Raw genomic sequence first — 17,154 nt, forward strand, 5'->3', positions numbered from 1 at the left:
AATTCAGACCAGGTTGTTCAGGGCTTTCTGTGGCCAGGTCTTGAAAATCTCTAGGGACAGAGATTCCACAGCGTCTCTTGGCAGCCTTTCTCAATGCTTCATTACCCTCCCAGCAACAATTTTTTTCCTTATATCCAGGTCAGAACCTCTCTGTTCCCATTCCCACACTGGGCCTCTTTCTCCCCGCCACCCACCTCTGCGAGGAGCCTGTTGCCACCTCCCCACTGCTCTCCCATCGGTGGGAATGGTGGCTGTTGGGCTCCCACAGCTTTCCCTCCCCTGGCTGAGCAAGCCTTGCTCCTGTAACCTCTCCTTGCACATCAGCTCTGGCCCTGACCATTATGGGGGCCCTGCTGGACTCGCTCCAGTTTCTGAGCCCTCACCCTATGGAAGCTCAGAGCTGGGCCCACACTGCAGGTGGGGTCTGGAGACAGCCAGCCAGGGGACCCCTGCTGTTACCCACTCTGGGCTATACACTGGCTGGTGCAGCCCCAAGGTCACCAGCCTTCACCGCTGCCAGGGCTTCTTGCTGGCTCACGTTTAGCCTGCTACCCACCTGGGCCCCCAGGTCCTTTTCAGAAGAGCAGCCCCACAGCCAGTCAGTTCCCAGCCCACACTCTTGCAGGGAGTTAGTCCATCCCAACTGCACAACTTGGCATTTGTCATTGTCGAATTTCATGAGGTTCCAGGCAGCCCATTCCTCCTCTCCTTCTAGGCTCCTCTGGATGGTAGTCCTTCCCTCAAGTGTATTGAGTGGTTGACTGGCTTCTCAGCCACAAACTTGATGAGGGTGCACTCCATCTCCTCCCTCCAGATCCTTGCCAAGGATGTCAGGCAACACAGGTACATATGGTGCCCTGAGGAACTCTGTCTCTAGGTAGAGCATGAGCCATTGACCACCACTCTTTGAGCTTGATGATCCAAGCAGTTTCTCACCCACCCAGCAGCCCATCGGTCAAGACATAACAACTCAAAGCAGATACAAGGGTGCTGGGGAAGACTTTGTTAAAAGTCTTGCTCAAGGTCAGGTAAAAGACATGTATAGCTCCCCTGCATTCATGCATCCAGTAATTTCATCACAGAAATACATTGGTCAAGCACAATTTAGGGTTGTTCAATCCATGCTGGTTATTCCCCATTAACTCTTTCTTTCTTGTGCCCATAAGTATGTTTTAAGAGAACTCACTCCATAATTTTCTCACAGACCAAAGTGAGGTTGACCAGCCTGTAGCACTCTGGATCTTTATTCCTGCCCTTTCTGAAGATGAATGCAATATTTGCCTTTCTCCAGTCATCACAGTCCATCTCTGATTTCAAAAACCTTTCAAAGATGATGGAGAGCAGCCTCGCTATGACATTGGCCAGCCTCCTCACCACTCTCGATGTATTTCATCTTATCCCAAAGACTAAATTTGGGTCAAGATTTCTCAAGAGATCCTTGACTTCATCCTCTCCAGTTGCTAGTCGTTCTCCTCCTTGAATCCTGTCTCTAAACACATAGGCCTGGGAGACATTGTCAGAGAAGACTGAAGCAAAGAATTCAAGTGACTCAGCCTCATCTGTGTTGGCTGCTACTAATTTACCCAGCCCATTCAGCACAGGTCTACATTTTCCTTGGTTATTCCTGTACTGCTAAAGCAACAGAAGTTTTATTGGCAGGCCCTTGATGTCTCTTGCTCCTTGTTCCTCAGCTCCAGGTGTGCTTTGACTTTCCTGAAATCATCCCTACGTGTTTGGGCAATGTTTCTATATTCCTGTCCCTGTCCCAGCATTCACTTCCTGTATGCTGTCTCTGTACTGCGGCTCCGTCACAAGCTCCCTTGTTCAGCCAGGTCAGTCTCCTGTTATGTCTATTCATTTTCCAGGATGTACTGTTCCTGTGCTTGGAGGATGATGTCCTTAAAAACTTGCCAGCTTTCCTCAGCAGATTTACTCTTCAGAGTTGCCTTCCATTGAATCCCACCTACCAGTTCCCTGAATAAGCCCAAAGTCTGTTCTCTTGAAGTCTAGGGTCTGTACCCTGCTCTGCCACTTGCCTTCCTCACCTCCATCAGAATTGTGAACCCCACTGTTTCATCCCCTAACAGATTTTCAACAAACCCACAATTTTTACTGAGCAGCCCATTGATAACACTACCGTGCCCTCTAAGAGAACCAGGATTAATTGGTGGGCCTGCTTAGCACCCTCAGTCAAAGCTTTGGAAGTGCTGCCAAGACTGTACATCCAGCTGAACCAGGCAAACAGAGCACAAGTGGTTACGACAAACCTCTGTATGTAACTATGGAGTATTCCCTCACACTGAGTAACATCTTGAGTAGCAACCAGGAATTAGCATGTTCTGCCAAAATTATACATGTTTTCAATTAAAACACAGAACACTGCAGTCTAAGGTACAACAAAGATAAGAAATAAGAGGACAACGTCCATCACAGAATCTGCATCCATACATACCAGGAAGTAATTTTCTGATGAAATATAAGTAGCATTATATAATTCATCTAACAACTACATTAGGCAGCTGTCACTAATCAACACTTATTGACACTGCACTATAAGCGGCATTTTCCTTTAATTACATACCAAGCCTGACCATTACACCGTCACATAAGTGACTGAATGTGAAAAAAATCACTTAGCAGATAAAACGGTATTTTCTCCTACACAGGTGCTCACCTTGGGATGCTTGTCAGGTAGGTCAGGACGTTCTGGAACTCCTTCTCGGGGATCTCGCTGAAAGCTGGATAGTCTGGAAAGGTGATAACAGGGCATCCATCTCCCCCTCTTCCACCTAGAAAAGAAACAAGCAGCAGGCCCATTTACATGCAAGTCCCTTTACCTAGCCTGCAATTTCCCAGTAATGAAACTGCTGTGTTTCTTCTTTTTTTTGGTGCAGGGCTCATCAGCGTGGACACTGTTCATTCTGAACAGTCTAGTCTTTTTTTCAAAGCTTAGGAAGTTTTATAGGAAGGACCTTGTTACACCACATTGGATTTTTTCTGTACAAACGTCTTTGCTCATGTGAACACAGTTGTGACACCAGATGGCAGTGCATCTTTCTGTCGATAAATGTCAACTGTATGTAAATATAATCAATTTAGAGAAAGAAATGAACTGATTTAGAATAAAAAAGTTAATTCAGAATTAAGTAGGTGAATCTCCACCTTGAAATGAATTCAACCTTCTTACCAGTTTGAACTCATTCCTGCAACACCCCCCCTCCCCTTCAGCTAGCTGCTCTGCTTCCAGGACAGTCTAAAAGAAGTGGTAGAACATTAAAGAAACGGGGGAAGGTGTTTCAAGTGAGATTTCCTGTCCAACTTCTCAGACGACCTACAAAAGGTACAGCAGAGCCGAACACCTATGCTGCAGTATGGCTGCCGATGAGCTAGATATCATCTGTATCTTTTCTGGCATTTACACCACTGGGTAGAATTCACAAAAATGTAACACTTTTTAAGGTGCTTCACACACATTTTTATATACAAAACGTAATTTAAAGGCAATGTTAATGTTTCAAGTCTTATGCAAGTATATTTTCATACAGATAGGCTGGACAAAGGACTTGTTGAGCCCTAGCAACTGCATGGAGTCAACAGTTGGGGGGTGGCAGGAGCACATTGCTGCAAAGTTATCTTTGCTTGACAGTTCAAGAAGAGAAGAAAAACAAGCAAAAATGACTGTGACAAAATAATAAGGATACTTTTCCCAGCCCTGAAATCTGACAATTGTGCAGAAATCAGCTGTAAACTGTATTAACGACACCTATCATGACAGCAACAGCGATTTGTGAAAATTATAGTGTTATTACCCACTTCAAGTGCCTTACATCTAACCTCATCAGAAAAAGAAAAGAAATATTTGAGCTCAGATTCATTTGATAAAAGAAACCACCATTTCCCTCCAAAACCACATGTAATTAGAAGAGCTCAAATAGTATCCTTATGTTAATTTGTGGTGAATCTGACTTCAGTCTACCAGCTTACAGGCAATATGGTGCTACCACTGTGTAGCTCTTGAAATCAAACTACATCAGAAAATAACGTGCTCTGGATGCATTTAAACAACAAAATCCAACTATTACGCAAATATCACAAATTTGCAAACATAACCTTTACGACACATCCAAATGCGGCAACGTTAAGTCTAGGGAGTTAATTTTAGCTATATAAATGTTCGCAACACAAATGTAAGTTAAGACCAATTTTGATTGTATTATTTTTTGTTCTACCCAGGCTGTCAGGACCAAAGCATTTTTCTCTCTGATTAAAAACATTTGTCAAGCATGATAATGATTATTTCTGTTGCTCATGAGGTGTTCTGCTCTCTAGAATATCTATTTCTAGGTACAATTATACATTATTTGCTGTATTCCCGTTGGTTACTTGCTTTGTTCTACTTAATTTCTATAAATAGGACATATGAAACAAAAGAAGAACAACAGGCTTGCAGGACATGTCCTAAAAGCAGAAGCCCAGACTATGACCTTCAGGAAGTTCCCAGACCACCACCGATTGTCAAGGGCAAGTAGAGCCATCCTGCCTTGACATTGCCTATTAATTTTCAATTTCTAGTACAGTCATCTGTGGTTATCTTGGGTGGAGGTGACTCTGTCCTGCCACGTGCTGTTAGGAAATTGTTGTTCACTGATTATCTTTTTCTCCAGTGTTTTCCTGCTGGGACACTTAAGGACACATATACCTTCAAATGCTGCTCAACTGCTTTCCCTTATAAGGACCTCACTGCTGAGAAGAGTTTAGGGCAGACTGATCTGAAGTGCTAATCATAATAAATCCTGTAAAATTTCAGCTTTAACATTGTTGACCTATGGAAGTTGCTTTCTATATTGCAAGTTTAAATACATGGCCATGAATGGGAGACAGGCCACTCTAGCGAAGCAGTTGCTACTTACTAATGATTGTTTGTTACAGCAAGCTACAAAAAGGGCACGGGAAATATAACAAAGTAAGAGTCCTACATATAAATTGTGTTTGTATTAAATAATAGTAAAAGCAGTAGGTGAGTTCACTTTTTAAAGTGTCCTTTATTTTATAATGAACCTGATGCAGCAAGGAATAATTGGTTTTTTCCCTCTATTTGGAATCACTTTTCTTGCTTCACCTCTGCAAAAGCAGCATTACTCAGTTTATTCCTAAATTAGCTGTGTAAAATGTAATTTTTTTCCCTCCTCCCGGAAGCAAATCAAGCCACAGAATTTAGGGGGAGGAGATAAAAGGGCAAGTTTAGGAAGCTCGCTTGGGTTTTGTTGTTGGTTTTGGTTTTAGTGAGAGGAAAGCATTTGAGTGACAAAATGAACAATTTTACTTCTCTCATCCTTCTTGAAACACAGGTTTAAGGCAAAAATTTAAAACATCTTATTAAAACCAATTCACGTAATAACCTTCCAGCATCTCAGAATTATATACACCCAATTACAAAAAAAGGACACAAAAACTTAGATGAACTCTATGAGTGCTACAACTCCTGATAATAATTCAATTTGTATAGAGTAATGTCTAAAATGAGCGACTGGGATTTTAATCACCATCCAGAAAAGTAGTGATTTAACTGTAATATTTTAATAAATTCAGGTCTGTTGGTAGAGTAACCGAGTCTAATGACCTCAGTCATAACCACTGGAATATTCTCTCTTTCTGTTTCCCTTCTAGCTCAGAGTCCTGAAATTTCAGCCACAGCTGTGGAACGGCTTCAACTTATTTGCTGGGCAAGTTCTGTTCACAATGGCACACACAAGCCCACTTTACTATTTCTAGGATTAAGCAGGGATGCACTGACCTATACAACTGGAATTTAATAGTTTCATGTGTTCCTGAGACAACCAAGTATCTCTTTCATAGGACTGAGAGCATTTTCTTAGTCTAATCTTAGTCTTTTTTTTTTCTTTTTAATCTAAATTTCTGAAAGGATATTAAACCCCCTCATTTTTGTTAAAAATATACACACTGTTGTGACTAAGCAAAGGTAAGGTTGGATGGGGCTTTGAGCAACCTGATCTAGTGAACGATGTCCTTAACCCACAGCAGAGGGGCTGGACTACATGATCTTTAAAGGTTTGTTCCAACCCAAACCATTCTGTGATTCTATGAAAATGTCGAGAAACATTCAGTATTGTTTCTTTTTGAAATATTAAACAAATGCCACTTGAGTGCCAGCTTTAGTTTTTGCTTACTGCAAAGAGCAGAAGAGAACGCATCAGTCCTCAAGCGGGTGCAATCAGTCCGCACGCATTTTACCTGAAATGATTCCCAAGAATTACTTGAGACTTCTCGTAACATGCAGCTGTAAGGAACATTGTCCAAGTGAGAGGATTTTTACTTTTCAGTCTAAAAATGGAAACACCACAGAAGTAAAGAGCACTGAAGCGTATGTCAGCAATTAATAAAAATAAAAACACAACACCACTTTAAATGAAGTAGATCTGCTTCCACCCTACTTCTGTGAGCCTTCACTAAAGGAAAACTTTTGTTATTAACTCATTTGTAACTGACTTTGGCAACCTATTCAACTGAGACTTCTTTAACAGTTTTAGTATCAAAGAAAACACAAATTACCTCTCTAAAATGGAAATTTTTCAGTGGATAAACCTCTACAATTCTAGTAAGCCTCCAGTTAGGCGGAGCTTTTCTAAATAGATCTACGTGCCTTGGTCTAAGGCCAGTTTTTACAACAGTGACAGCCCTGTGTTTTGGAGAAATACGCATTTTAAAAACACGTTGAATTGCATTAGCTCCACAGGTTAGGCAGCAAAATGACTTAACCATGCTTAGGAAAGAGCACTTCATGTTCCTAACTTTTGTATACAATTATTTAAATAATAGCACCAGCCGTTAAAATTATGTAGACTCAGAGCATCGTGATCTCATGTGTGAAAGGAGTGGAAAAATGATCCTTGAAAAACTAGCTGTGCTACTGTGAGATGGGACTGGTAAAATTTACCTTAAGTTTAGGTAATTCAGCATTTATTCTTTGTATTCTGCTACATCTAACTCTTCCCATCACAGTTGCAATCTCTTTTGGGTTTGTTTTCTTTTTTTTATTAAGCAGGTAGGGTGACAGAGAAGTGCCAAGCCAAGGAAATTGCAACACTGTTTTACACAAATTCTAATCAAGGGGCATAATGCTGACTTGGTATCTAAAAACAATCTCAAATGAGAAATAATTAATATTCTTTTCAATTAAGAACGGCATTGACAGGGAAAATTACGAAAACTATGAATTGTGCAGCTGCTAAAAAAACACACACGCGTGCGCACATGCACGCACACAGAGAAAAGTGTAATTACCCCCAACCCTGTCAAAGCCATGCTTGGTTTTTTCGTACAGCCAGCAAAATTGGGGAGCAGCAAAGGAGATTGCTCAGACTTTCAGGAAAAAGAAGCAGGAGATTCAGCACAGGAAGGACACGGACCTGTTGGAGTGGGTCCAGAGGAGGGCCACAACAATGATCAGAGGGATGGAGCATCTCTCCTATGAGGAAAGGCTGAAAGAGCTGGGGTTGTTCAGCCTAGAGAAGAGAAGCCTCCAGGGAGACCTTATTGCAGCCTTTCAATACTTAAACGGGGCCTACAAAAAAGATGGGGATAGTCTTTTAGCAAGGACTGCTGCAACAGGACAAGGGGTAATGGTTTTAAACTAAAGGAGGGTAGATTTAGACTAAACACAAGAAAAAAAAATTCACGATGAGGGTGGTGAAACACTGGAACAGGTTGCCCAGAGAGGTGGTAGATGCCCCATCCCTGGAAACATTCAAGGCCAGGCTGGATGGGGCTCTGAACTACCTGATCTGGTTGAAGATGTCCCTGCCAATTGCAGGGGGGGTGGACTAGATGACCTTTAATGGTCCCTTCCATCCCAAAGCAGTCTATGGTTCTATGATTCTATTATTTTGTAATGTTTCCCTAGTTATTCTGCTCCTGTTTGCATAAGCAAAGGTATTCTCAAAAGCACCCTGCCCAACCCCACAAAAAGGAATCAAGGTAGTTGGATACAGTTAGATGATGACGGAGCAAAGAGGTTGGTCTTCTAGCCTGAATCTATAATGCAAATGAAATGGTATTCGGACTATGAGAAAAAAATATGATCTCTCTATGTTGATCAAATGCACACACAAGATTCAAGAGCATTATCATTGTTAAACAGCTCGGATCTACCACTCTGGTTCAAAAGACCTAGCTTAAGTAAAAGTAATACTGTTTGCAGTCATGTCAAAAGTGAGGTCCTTGCGTGAATGAGAGGAAGGCTTACTACAGATTTTGCTTTACTGTTGTGGTGGTTCAGCTATTACATTTGTATGTTTCTGATAAAGAATTTCTTCTTTCTACTTGCATAATATACTTAATTGGAGTACTCAGAGTATTTGAAATTATGTGTAGACTTCAATGAGGTAGTGGATAAAAGCTTCATTGCATATCCCTTGCAAAGAAAAAACAGGATCAAGAGGAATTAATTAAAATGTTCTTTCCTCGAAATGAGAGAGAAATTTTACTTGTACAACTTCACAATCTGCATTTTGCCCAGGCTGATCAACAGCAAGTATACAGGCTTAGAAATCAGATTGCAATAACTACATTTGTACCTGAATGTATTTGAACTGGAGATCTCTTAGCCAAGGATTCATTTTTTTTCCTTTCTCTTTACTACTATTTTTTTTTTTTAATCTCTACAGACAGTGGGTTTAGCACAGTGAATATAAACCAGCAGTTAAGCCTATACCTGTGCAAGACAGAAACTGCTAAGTAATACCTCTTCCGCTGTCAATACACAACATATACTTTGAACATGTTATATCAGCAACAAAAATCAGGCTGATATTTTTAAATAACTGATGCAATGTTGGTGTTACAGGATCCACTCAGAAGTTCTCAAACACAATTTTGCAAACAGACTCAGCACCCGTGGATACTTCAAAGGGAACAGTTTAACTAGTGAGGTATTTTCAGGTCATGTCCACAGAGGAGAACAAGAGCACAGCCAAGGAAATAGTTACAGGGAGCGAGGAGAAGCTTATTATTTAGAATGATAATTTAAAGGGCCAAAGATATAAGCATTTTGAAAGCTAGTACCAATGCTAACTTTTTCAACTGCAGAAAAAACAGCTAAGAATTGATAGGCAAAAATGCAAGTAGCATGAACTCGCATTTGTATTCCCTTTAATGGAAATATTTTGTTTGAAGTTGTTCAATGCACAGAGGCATTCAAAGGAAAGTGAGATGAAATAATTGGTTCAGTACTTGTGGTGGCTGAGAGCCTCATTTGCACATCACATAGCTTGTACGATTTAAGATGCATATAAACACACGCACCTGTCTGTACGCTCTACATTTATTTTAACATACCTGCATACAGCAATGTTAGATAGTTGCGAAGTTGGGTATGAAAGTCACATGACAACTTTCCAATCAAGGAAAGAGAAAAGAAAATACTTATGAAAGAAAATATAAAATGTAAATGAAAGACTGTAAGGAATACATTTTCCAGAGATTTTTAAATGGACATTCCAGTGTCCTTTGTGAGGATAAACAAACAAACAAAAAAAAAGGCATAAGATGCTTTGCAATGCAGAAGAAAAAGTGGTTGCACACATACTAACTAAAGGAACAAAAATAGTAAAACAGGTGAAACAGTGAACCACGTAAAGAGGATGTTTAATACAGCCTAGCAACAACAACAAAGAGTAACGACAATTCTTGCAAAGATAAGGACCTTGTTCCACAGAAAGAAAAAACTCCAAGGGAAAAAGTAAACAGCGGGGTCTGTGGTAAAATATTAACTTTGGGATTTATAAACTTGTTATGTGAATGATTGATTTAAAACCTCATCCACAGCTTGCCCCTCCATTAGCTTTAAGCTGAACACACAACTGCATGCTCACTGCTGAGCAAGAGCTAGAGCCTTCAGCATCTGTAGGAGTAGCTAGCACCTTGATCTAATTGCACTTTGCTCTATTTACCAACAAACTGAAGCATTTATGTAAGTTTTTGCTTTATTTTGCTTCATTTGAAGCCTAACGTGGCTGTCCCTGTAGCATTTCCATTATCATCTAACAGAATTAGGGACATGAGTTACTTTGTACCTGCAGAGGAAAAGAGACCAAGAGAAAGAAGTGACCCCGATTTACACCAAAGCACAGAAAGTAGTTCGGGAAGGGCTACAGCCTTTAGCTGTAGAAGCAGACTAGGCTTCATTCACTATTCAAGCAAGCGTCCCATGAGACCTAGATACATCCTATTAGAGAAACTAAAGCAATTCTCAAGTATATGTCACATTGCTGTTACAACGCCAAAAACTAAAAAATGAAATGCACGTAAGATGTTAAGGGATTCACCATACCTGCAAAGGTGCTATCTACCAAAAGTATTTGTAATTTATAGGTTACATTTTAATGTGTTTTATGCCATGTCCTAATATTCTATTTCCAAGGCAACTTAGTAATAAGCAAAAAAGTCCCCTTCACACATACACACTGTGCATGTCTTAAGTGGCATTCCAGCAAAGCCACCCATAAGCACAACTGCAAGAGCAAACAAATTGTACATAAAAAGGGTATCAAAATATTAGCCATGTTCCTTTGTTCACAAAACCCATAACACCACTATTTGGTACAGCACAGAAAATTAACCTTCAGTGTCCTACCCGAGAATATTAGGATAAAAGAACTGAAGTCCAAAGTGAAATGAAAATGTCTAACAGTCAAATTTCCCAAGAATAATAAAACACAACGGAGAATATAGGCACAGTCCACAGTAATGCAGCTGTCCTACTATTTCAGGCAAACAAAACAGACTTCTAATAGACACAAGGGTGAATAAACAGAAGAAAATAGAACGAGGAGCAGCTGCTCTTACTAAGCGCCACCGCACAGTGGATGTAATGAGTGCTGAAGATGCTTGTGGCTGTGCAAACTCAACAATCTTAACATGTGAACAATCTCCAGTTGGACTCCATGAGATTTTATTAATCTACTGTAGTCACCAGTTTTCCCCCTCACTTCAGAGGGGCAAAATGTAAACCCTACTTACAGTTTCCTAGATAGGCTGATTCTTGCATAACACTATTATGAGCCATTTTCTGCCCTTGGATAAGAAGGGAGAGCTTGGAAAGTCAAAAAAATAAACTGCTGGAAAAGAACTGTAGCTTAAGCACCATCATCTCAAATGGAGCATGAACAGCCAACTTCATAAACAACATAAACTTCACCACCCCATAGAAAACACAGTCACTACTGCAGACCCACATTTAATTTAGCTCGTGTGGCAGGAATAAATCATAATTAATGGTTAATTATGAGTACAACAAGATTCAATGAGCTCTTGCTAAGTAAAACAGTACATTGCTTCATTCCCCCCTGTCTCTTGATCTGGTGCAGGGAGGGATTCAAAGGCAGAGGGAACAGTCACAAAGCTCAGCTTCAGCCTAGAGAGGGAAATCTCCTTTATGCTGAAGGCAGCAGGGCAGCTCTACAAAGCCACGGATGCTATTCCTCTCTATGTACTGGAGGGAGGGCAGGGCAAGGCAGAGCAGTAACTTCAGCAGGTTCGCTGCTGCACACCTGCAAGAGCTTTACAGGCAAGAGCGCAGGAAAACAAACTCAGATTATCAGACACCTGCCACACAGCCTGATCAGTCAGCAAAGACTATCTCCTTTTACACATTAGCAACCCCTGATCCGTGTACAAAGGCACTATATCTTCCTTTACCCATTAGCAGCCAGCCGTGGTTCCAGCATTGAGATGGACCAAGCCCAGCAACCAACACCTGGACAGCACATGAACACAGGCCCCCATCACCTACCAACCACAGGTTAACCAGGGGCATCAAAGACACTCTGCGCTGTGTGAACATGGCTGTGCTACTTTTAGAGATGGCTTTATGCCTAAAAGCAGGTTCCTTCGCAAAAGGCAGGTGGTGACACCAAGCCAAAAACCCCATCCAGAACTTGGTGCTACAGATGCCTGATTCCTCGTGATGAGGCTGTGGGGGAACGTGATACTGTGGTGCTTGCTCAGATGCTACTTTGGTCAAGTCCAAGGTGTCAGCTTGGGCTTCAGTATCGAACCTGACAGCAGAGCCAGCAGCAGTGTAGCCTGTGGGCCAAGGACTGCAAGTCCACAGCAACCACCAGCCCATCCACGCTGCACTCTCTAACTCTCAGCAAGGGCTCAAGTTAGCTCAGAGAGACCCAGGTCAGTGTTTGAGCCATGTCTCAGCTCCAAGCACTGCGGAGCTCAGGGTAAGTACCCCCAGCTCCCTTAGCACTTACTACAGGAGACTACATGTTCCTGTACCAGCCTCATCAGTACTTCCTTATTTATTTTCCCCCATTTATTCTTTTATCCTACCCTCAATTGCATCCCATTATCCTGAATACTGGAAAATGAACCATAATATAAAATTCCTATTATACTTTTTAAAAAAAATAAAAATTGTCTTTTCATAAATCCTTGAATAATAAGTCTTGGTAGTCTGTATACCGAGTTGCTCATAAAATATGAATTTCTCCCATACGAGACCTCAAAAACTATGAAAGCACAACAAGCCTAACCATACACCTGAGCAATGTCTGTAGAAGGGAACACCATAGTCTTACCTGACAGGTAAGCAAATTGTTTCTTTAACTGGTCCTGAATATCTGCAGCATAAAGGGGAATGATATCCTGATGCATGATTTCATCTGTGGAGAAAAAAAGAAATTTGCATTGCAAAGTCATTTTATGGAAAATTTCACAGCGGACATCAAAAAAAATCATCCCTAGAATACAAACACCCAGAAAACTATCCAAGTTTTGAAAAATACATTAAAATGTTTGGAGTCTTTCAAGTGTCTGCCAAGGGCAAACTTTTCTTTGAACAGTACATTGATAAAAGAGTAAAGTAATGTGGATTTGCTGACACTCAGAAGCAGTAGGGGATGTCACTAAACCAAACACTGTACAGCCAATATTCCTCAGGAATAGTGTTGAACAGTGGGTTTTTCACATATCAAATTCAATTGTTATTAAAACCTTCTCAACTCACACGAAAAAGAGAACTGTATGATCCCTCTAGCTTGTTGTCTAGTGTTCAAATACCCCAAGGCAACAGCATTCAATAAGGTAGGTAGAACAGGCTCGAAAGGACACCCTCACATTGAACACACACACATTCATACCTCAACTGTGAAAAGCATTGCTTAATCTTTTATCTCAGCCCTTCCACTTTAGCTTAATGACAAACATTCTGCTTTCCCGAGTCTTCGTTTTCTGCCACAGTGTTTGAGCAGAGGCATTTCCCACATATTTCCAGAGGTCAAGCAGAAACCTAAGTTTCGCTGACCACAATAAAGACTGCATGACAAAGTTGCTTCATTCATTAAACTATGATCTCATCTTTTTTACAAGGAAACAAAAAGTTTTCCTCTTTTGCAATTTCTAGAAATTAATTATCCTACATTTTAAGCCTCACTAAAAGCCAGTGAAGGGATAACCTAGCATTTTCATTATTTGGTTTTGAACATTTCTTTTAATCTGGCACTGTATAAAGAAATTTTGGGTTTCATGTACATTGAAATGCCATTAAGATAGACTCAAATCTGACACTCAGAACCGTGAGCATGCACAGGAAAAGTAAAAACCTAAAAGTGATGTAAGGATAAGTGTCATCTGCCTTGAAGTACAAGCTGATCAAACAGAAGTAGAGATCTGGCCCTCAAGGAAAAAAGGGCTTGCTATTACCGAGACCTTTCAAATGCCAGATCTTGAGGGGAGAACCACACACTTTTATAAGCGATTCTCATGTGTGTAAAATTCTGAGAACCACAACTATTTCAGAACAGCAAAAAATCCCACTTCAGTTACTTCTTCCAGATAAGCAACAACTTATACTGGGAAACAGAACTTCTCTGTTCTCTTTCGGGCAGTCTGGCAGAGGAAGACCCCCGACCACTTTCAAGGTCACACACTGATCAGAGCTATTTTTCTGCATCCGGTGAACTGCTGCTTGATCAGAAGACCTCTGCATACCATGCTACCAAATCCATAAGTGGATACATTTAACTGTTAAGTCATATTTCACCCAGACCTTCAGTTATGTCATCATCTTAATGTTTTTACCAGAAAACTGAACACAGATCTTTCAAAGTCCAATCTCAGATGGCCAAGTCTTTTCCAGAAGAGGGGACCTTGGCCAGGGGAAAAAGGATTTTAGATTTTATTTTTGCTATCAGTGCTTTTTAATATAAGGAGCCGTCCTGCAGCACTGTTTAAGAAACTAAACACCCCCGATTCTGCAAACCAATGCTTGCAGGGAGACCCATTTACCTGAATATAACCTATTACAGGATCAACGCCTAATTTTTTGGTGGGGGATGGGAAAAGGGAAAAGAATGTAATCACTTTGTAATATGCCATCCTGCCTACAGTCACAGGCAGAAATAATTTGCATTATTGCAACATAAGCATGTAATAAAATAGGTGCGTTTTGCATACGTAAGTAAATATGGGACACACACCATTCAAGCAGGAAAGATGTTCGTAAGTCAGGGAAACTTCATGTTTCCCAGGTACACAATGATCACTATTTCCTCATGTATCCGTGTGATCAATCCCATTGTGGTCCTGACTTGTGCCAGGTAGAGACGCAACTCTAGATTTGATTGTCCCAGTGTTCTCTCTGATAGGAACAGCAGCTTTTGCAACCAGCACAGGGCAGCCCACAACCTTGCAGTCAAATACTGTTTCACTGAAAAGACACTATTTTCCTCCCCCCGGTTTTAAACTCAGTTTTAACTCAAATTTAAGAGCCAGTGTGTTTGCAACTGCAGGAGCAGCACACTGTGCCTGTTCGCAGATGGAAACAGAACCCCCCCCTCCTGCTGCGCTCTCCCCCACCAAGGCACAGCCCCCTTCCCATCTTGCTGCTCCAGTTTCATGACACTCTTCAGGAAGCAGATGATGTGTTGAGACCAGAGTTAATTTTCAATAATTTGAAACAACTGAGATAACCAGGCTACAACTACAAAACAATGTCAGAAAATGCAACTGTTGGAATTGCTGAACAGTTTGCATCCAGCAGCTTGACAGGATAAACCTGAACCTGGTATCAGTGCTCACAGATTTAGCCAGAAATCCCTCTCCAATACTCTGTCGCCTTTCAGATAAGATGCAACTGTAAAAACTCATCGCTCTGCATCTTTTCCTTTATATTTAGCATCCCTCTAGAAAAGAGAGTTCGTCACAGTTTGTCTGGGACTGAATCTGATTTCACTTTAAGTTTGTCCGTCATTACTTGAACATGCTATTTCCTTAACAGGATAAGGTAACAAAAGGCACACGTGCTGAACAGACTGCAAGGGCACACGCTCCTTGCACTCACGGACTTCGGGGAAAATAATTTCTTGGAAATATTCTTTAAATAGAGAACCTGCCACTTGCTGCAGTCTTTAGGGACAATTTCCATTTTAGTAAAGCTAATTAAGCGCACATTAAAATACAGAATTACTGAAACTCTGTTCACCGTTTTCTAGGGAATTTGTATAGGCTCAAACTCTACTTCCACTTGGATTAAGGTTTACACAGCCCATGATCTTCCCTGTTCTACCTTGACTGCTTTACATAGTATTTTCAAAACAGAGACCTAAGAGTTTGTCTGTTTTACTGTATCTAAAATTCATGGCTGAAAAGAGATGCTCACACCAAAACATGCTAGAATATCCAGTCTTTCCTGAAGAGCTCATTTAAAGAGTTTTCCAGAGTAGTCTGCTTAAAATAAAGCCTCTTGGATTTATAATGCATCTGGTACTGTGGGTGCTAATAAACAGTAACATAAGGTTCTGTAAAGTTATTACTGCTTTTTTATCATTATTTTTTAAAACTGAACAGACATAATAGCTGGGAATGCACAAAGATTTTTTTTCTAAACCAACAACTGGAGGTTCTTTAAAAACCACATTATCTAGTGCTTAAATTATGAGTGTAAGAGAGGACAGAAGTGTCATCTTGCTAACATAAAGGAATCAGTTAAAGATGCGGTTCTCATTAAAAAAAGTCTTTCTCTTTAAAAATGTGAACCATATAATATTCTTACTCAGTTTTAAATCTTGCTTTGATAGTCCTGTCTCTATGATGGAGGAAGATGGCTTAGAGGGGCCTGACCCTGTCCCATCAAAGGCACTTGACTGCATTTCAGATGAAGCAGGATGACAGATTTAAGCACGAGGGCACAAAGATAACTTGTGCTTGAATTACCTGGTGCCAGCAAGCCCTGAAGAAACCCGGATCTGAGAAAACGATCAATGTCACTCAAGTCAAGATTTTCACTTATTGGTAAAAGGCTCCTATTTCTTTTCCAATCAAACCGAAACTCATCATCCTTCGGAGTTTGCCTGGCATGCTGAAGCAAAACCATTTTCACAGAAGACAACGCTGGAGGGGAGTCTGAACAGACCGTACCTACATGACGCGGAAGGAAGTCTCCAGACACAACTCATGAGCCTCTTGTAATGGGTTTAATCCAATTCCCACCAGGCCAGCTGGAATTACACCCTCCTTTGAGTAGTTCTGCACAAAATTCTATGGCCATTACTTTATAGCAACTTGAAAGCCAACCTGTTTGTACACATATGGACACAATTATGCCTTTCAGCACAGATCCCAGTAGCACACCATAAAGCAAACTACAAATAATTTTTCCTCCTCCTCTTCCTTGCTGAGTCAGCAAGATTTTCCTGAAGACAGGTCTATAGCTTCTCTATGAAATTCATGCCTTAAACTGGAGAAATAATGTCTTTCTATCAACCAGTTTTGTTTTGCTTCTCCTCTGGAACAGCCTACCCACTCAAAGAGTTGAATACAGTTTATGAAGGGGGTCTTCATTTGAAAAATCTCTTCATTAAAGCAGCCTCCCATCTGGTAATTATAAATGCAAGATAATGACTTTCAGAGCAGTCCCTTCATCTCTCTCAGCCCCAAGGCAAACCTTTCATTTCCTCATTCTTCCCTCTTCATCTTCGCCCCCCGACCACCATCGCTAACAGTCAGCTCCTTTGTGTAGCCCCCAAAGGAGGAAGAGCCAGAGCAGCAGATCTGATGAAGACAGCCCTCTTCCGCGTCAAGCCACACGAAACTAATGAGCTAGTCAAGACTCCAAGAGAGCTCTCCAGC

At 41.0% G+C, this 17,154-nt stretch overlaps 1 protein-coding gene across 8 annotated transcripts in view; it reads right to left on the reverse strand.

Annotated features, from left to right (window-relative positions):
- The window catches only part of MCF2L (MCF.2 cell line derived transforming sequence like), a 166,180-nt gene that overhangs the window by 57,608 nt on the left and 91,418 nt on the right, over window positions 1-17,154 (reverse strand). For all 8 annotated transcript variants that reach the window (XM_087756373.1, XM_087756372.1, XM_087756369.1 and 5 more), the window contains 2 exons: window positions 12,606-12,689; window positions 2,675-2,789 (listed from right to left, as the gene is read on the reverse strand). In XM_087756373.1, the coding sequence (XP_087612499.1) occupies window positions 2,675-2,789; window positions 12,606-12,689 (199 nt within the window). The remainder of the gene's footprint in view (window positions 1-2,674; window positions 2,790-12,605; window positions 12,690-17,154) is intronic.

Source organism: Nipponia nippon, unplaced genomic scaffold (assembly GCF_047370975.1).
Source record: "Nipponia nippon isolate SJK-2023a ecotype South Korea unplaced genomic scaffold, ASM4737097v1 scaffold_2, whole genome shotgun sequence".
Taxonomy (NCBI): Eukaryota; Metazoa; Chordata; class Aves; order Pelecaniformes; family Threskiornithidae; genus Nipponia; species Nipponia nippon.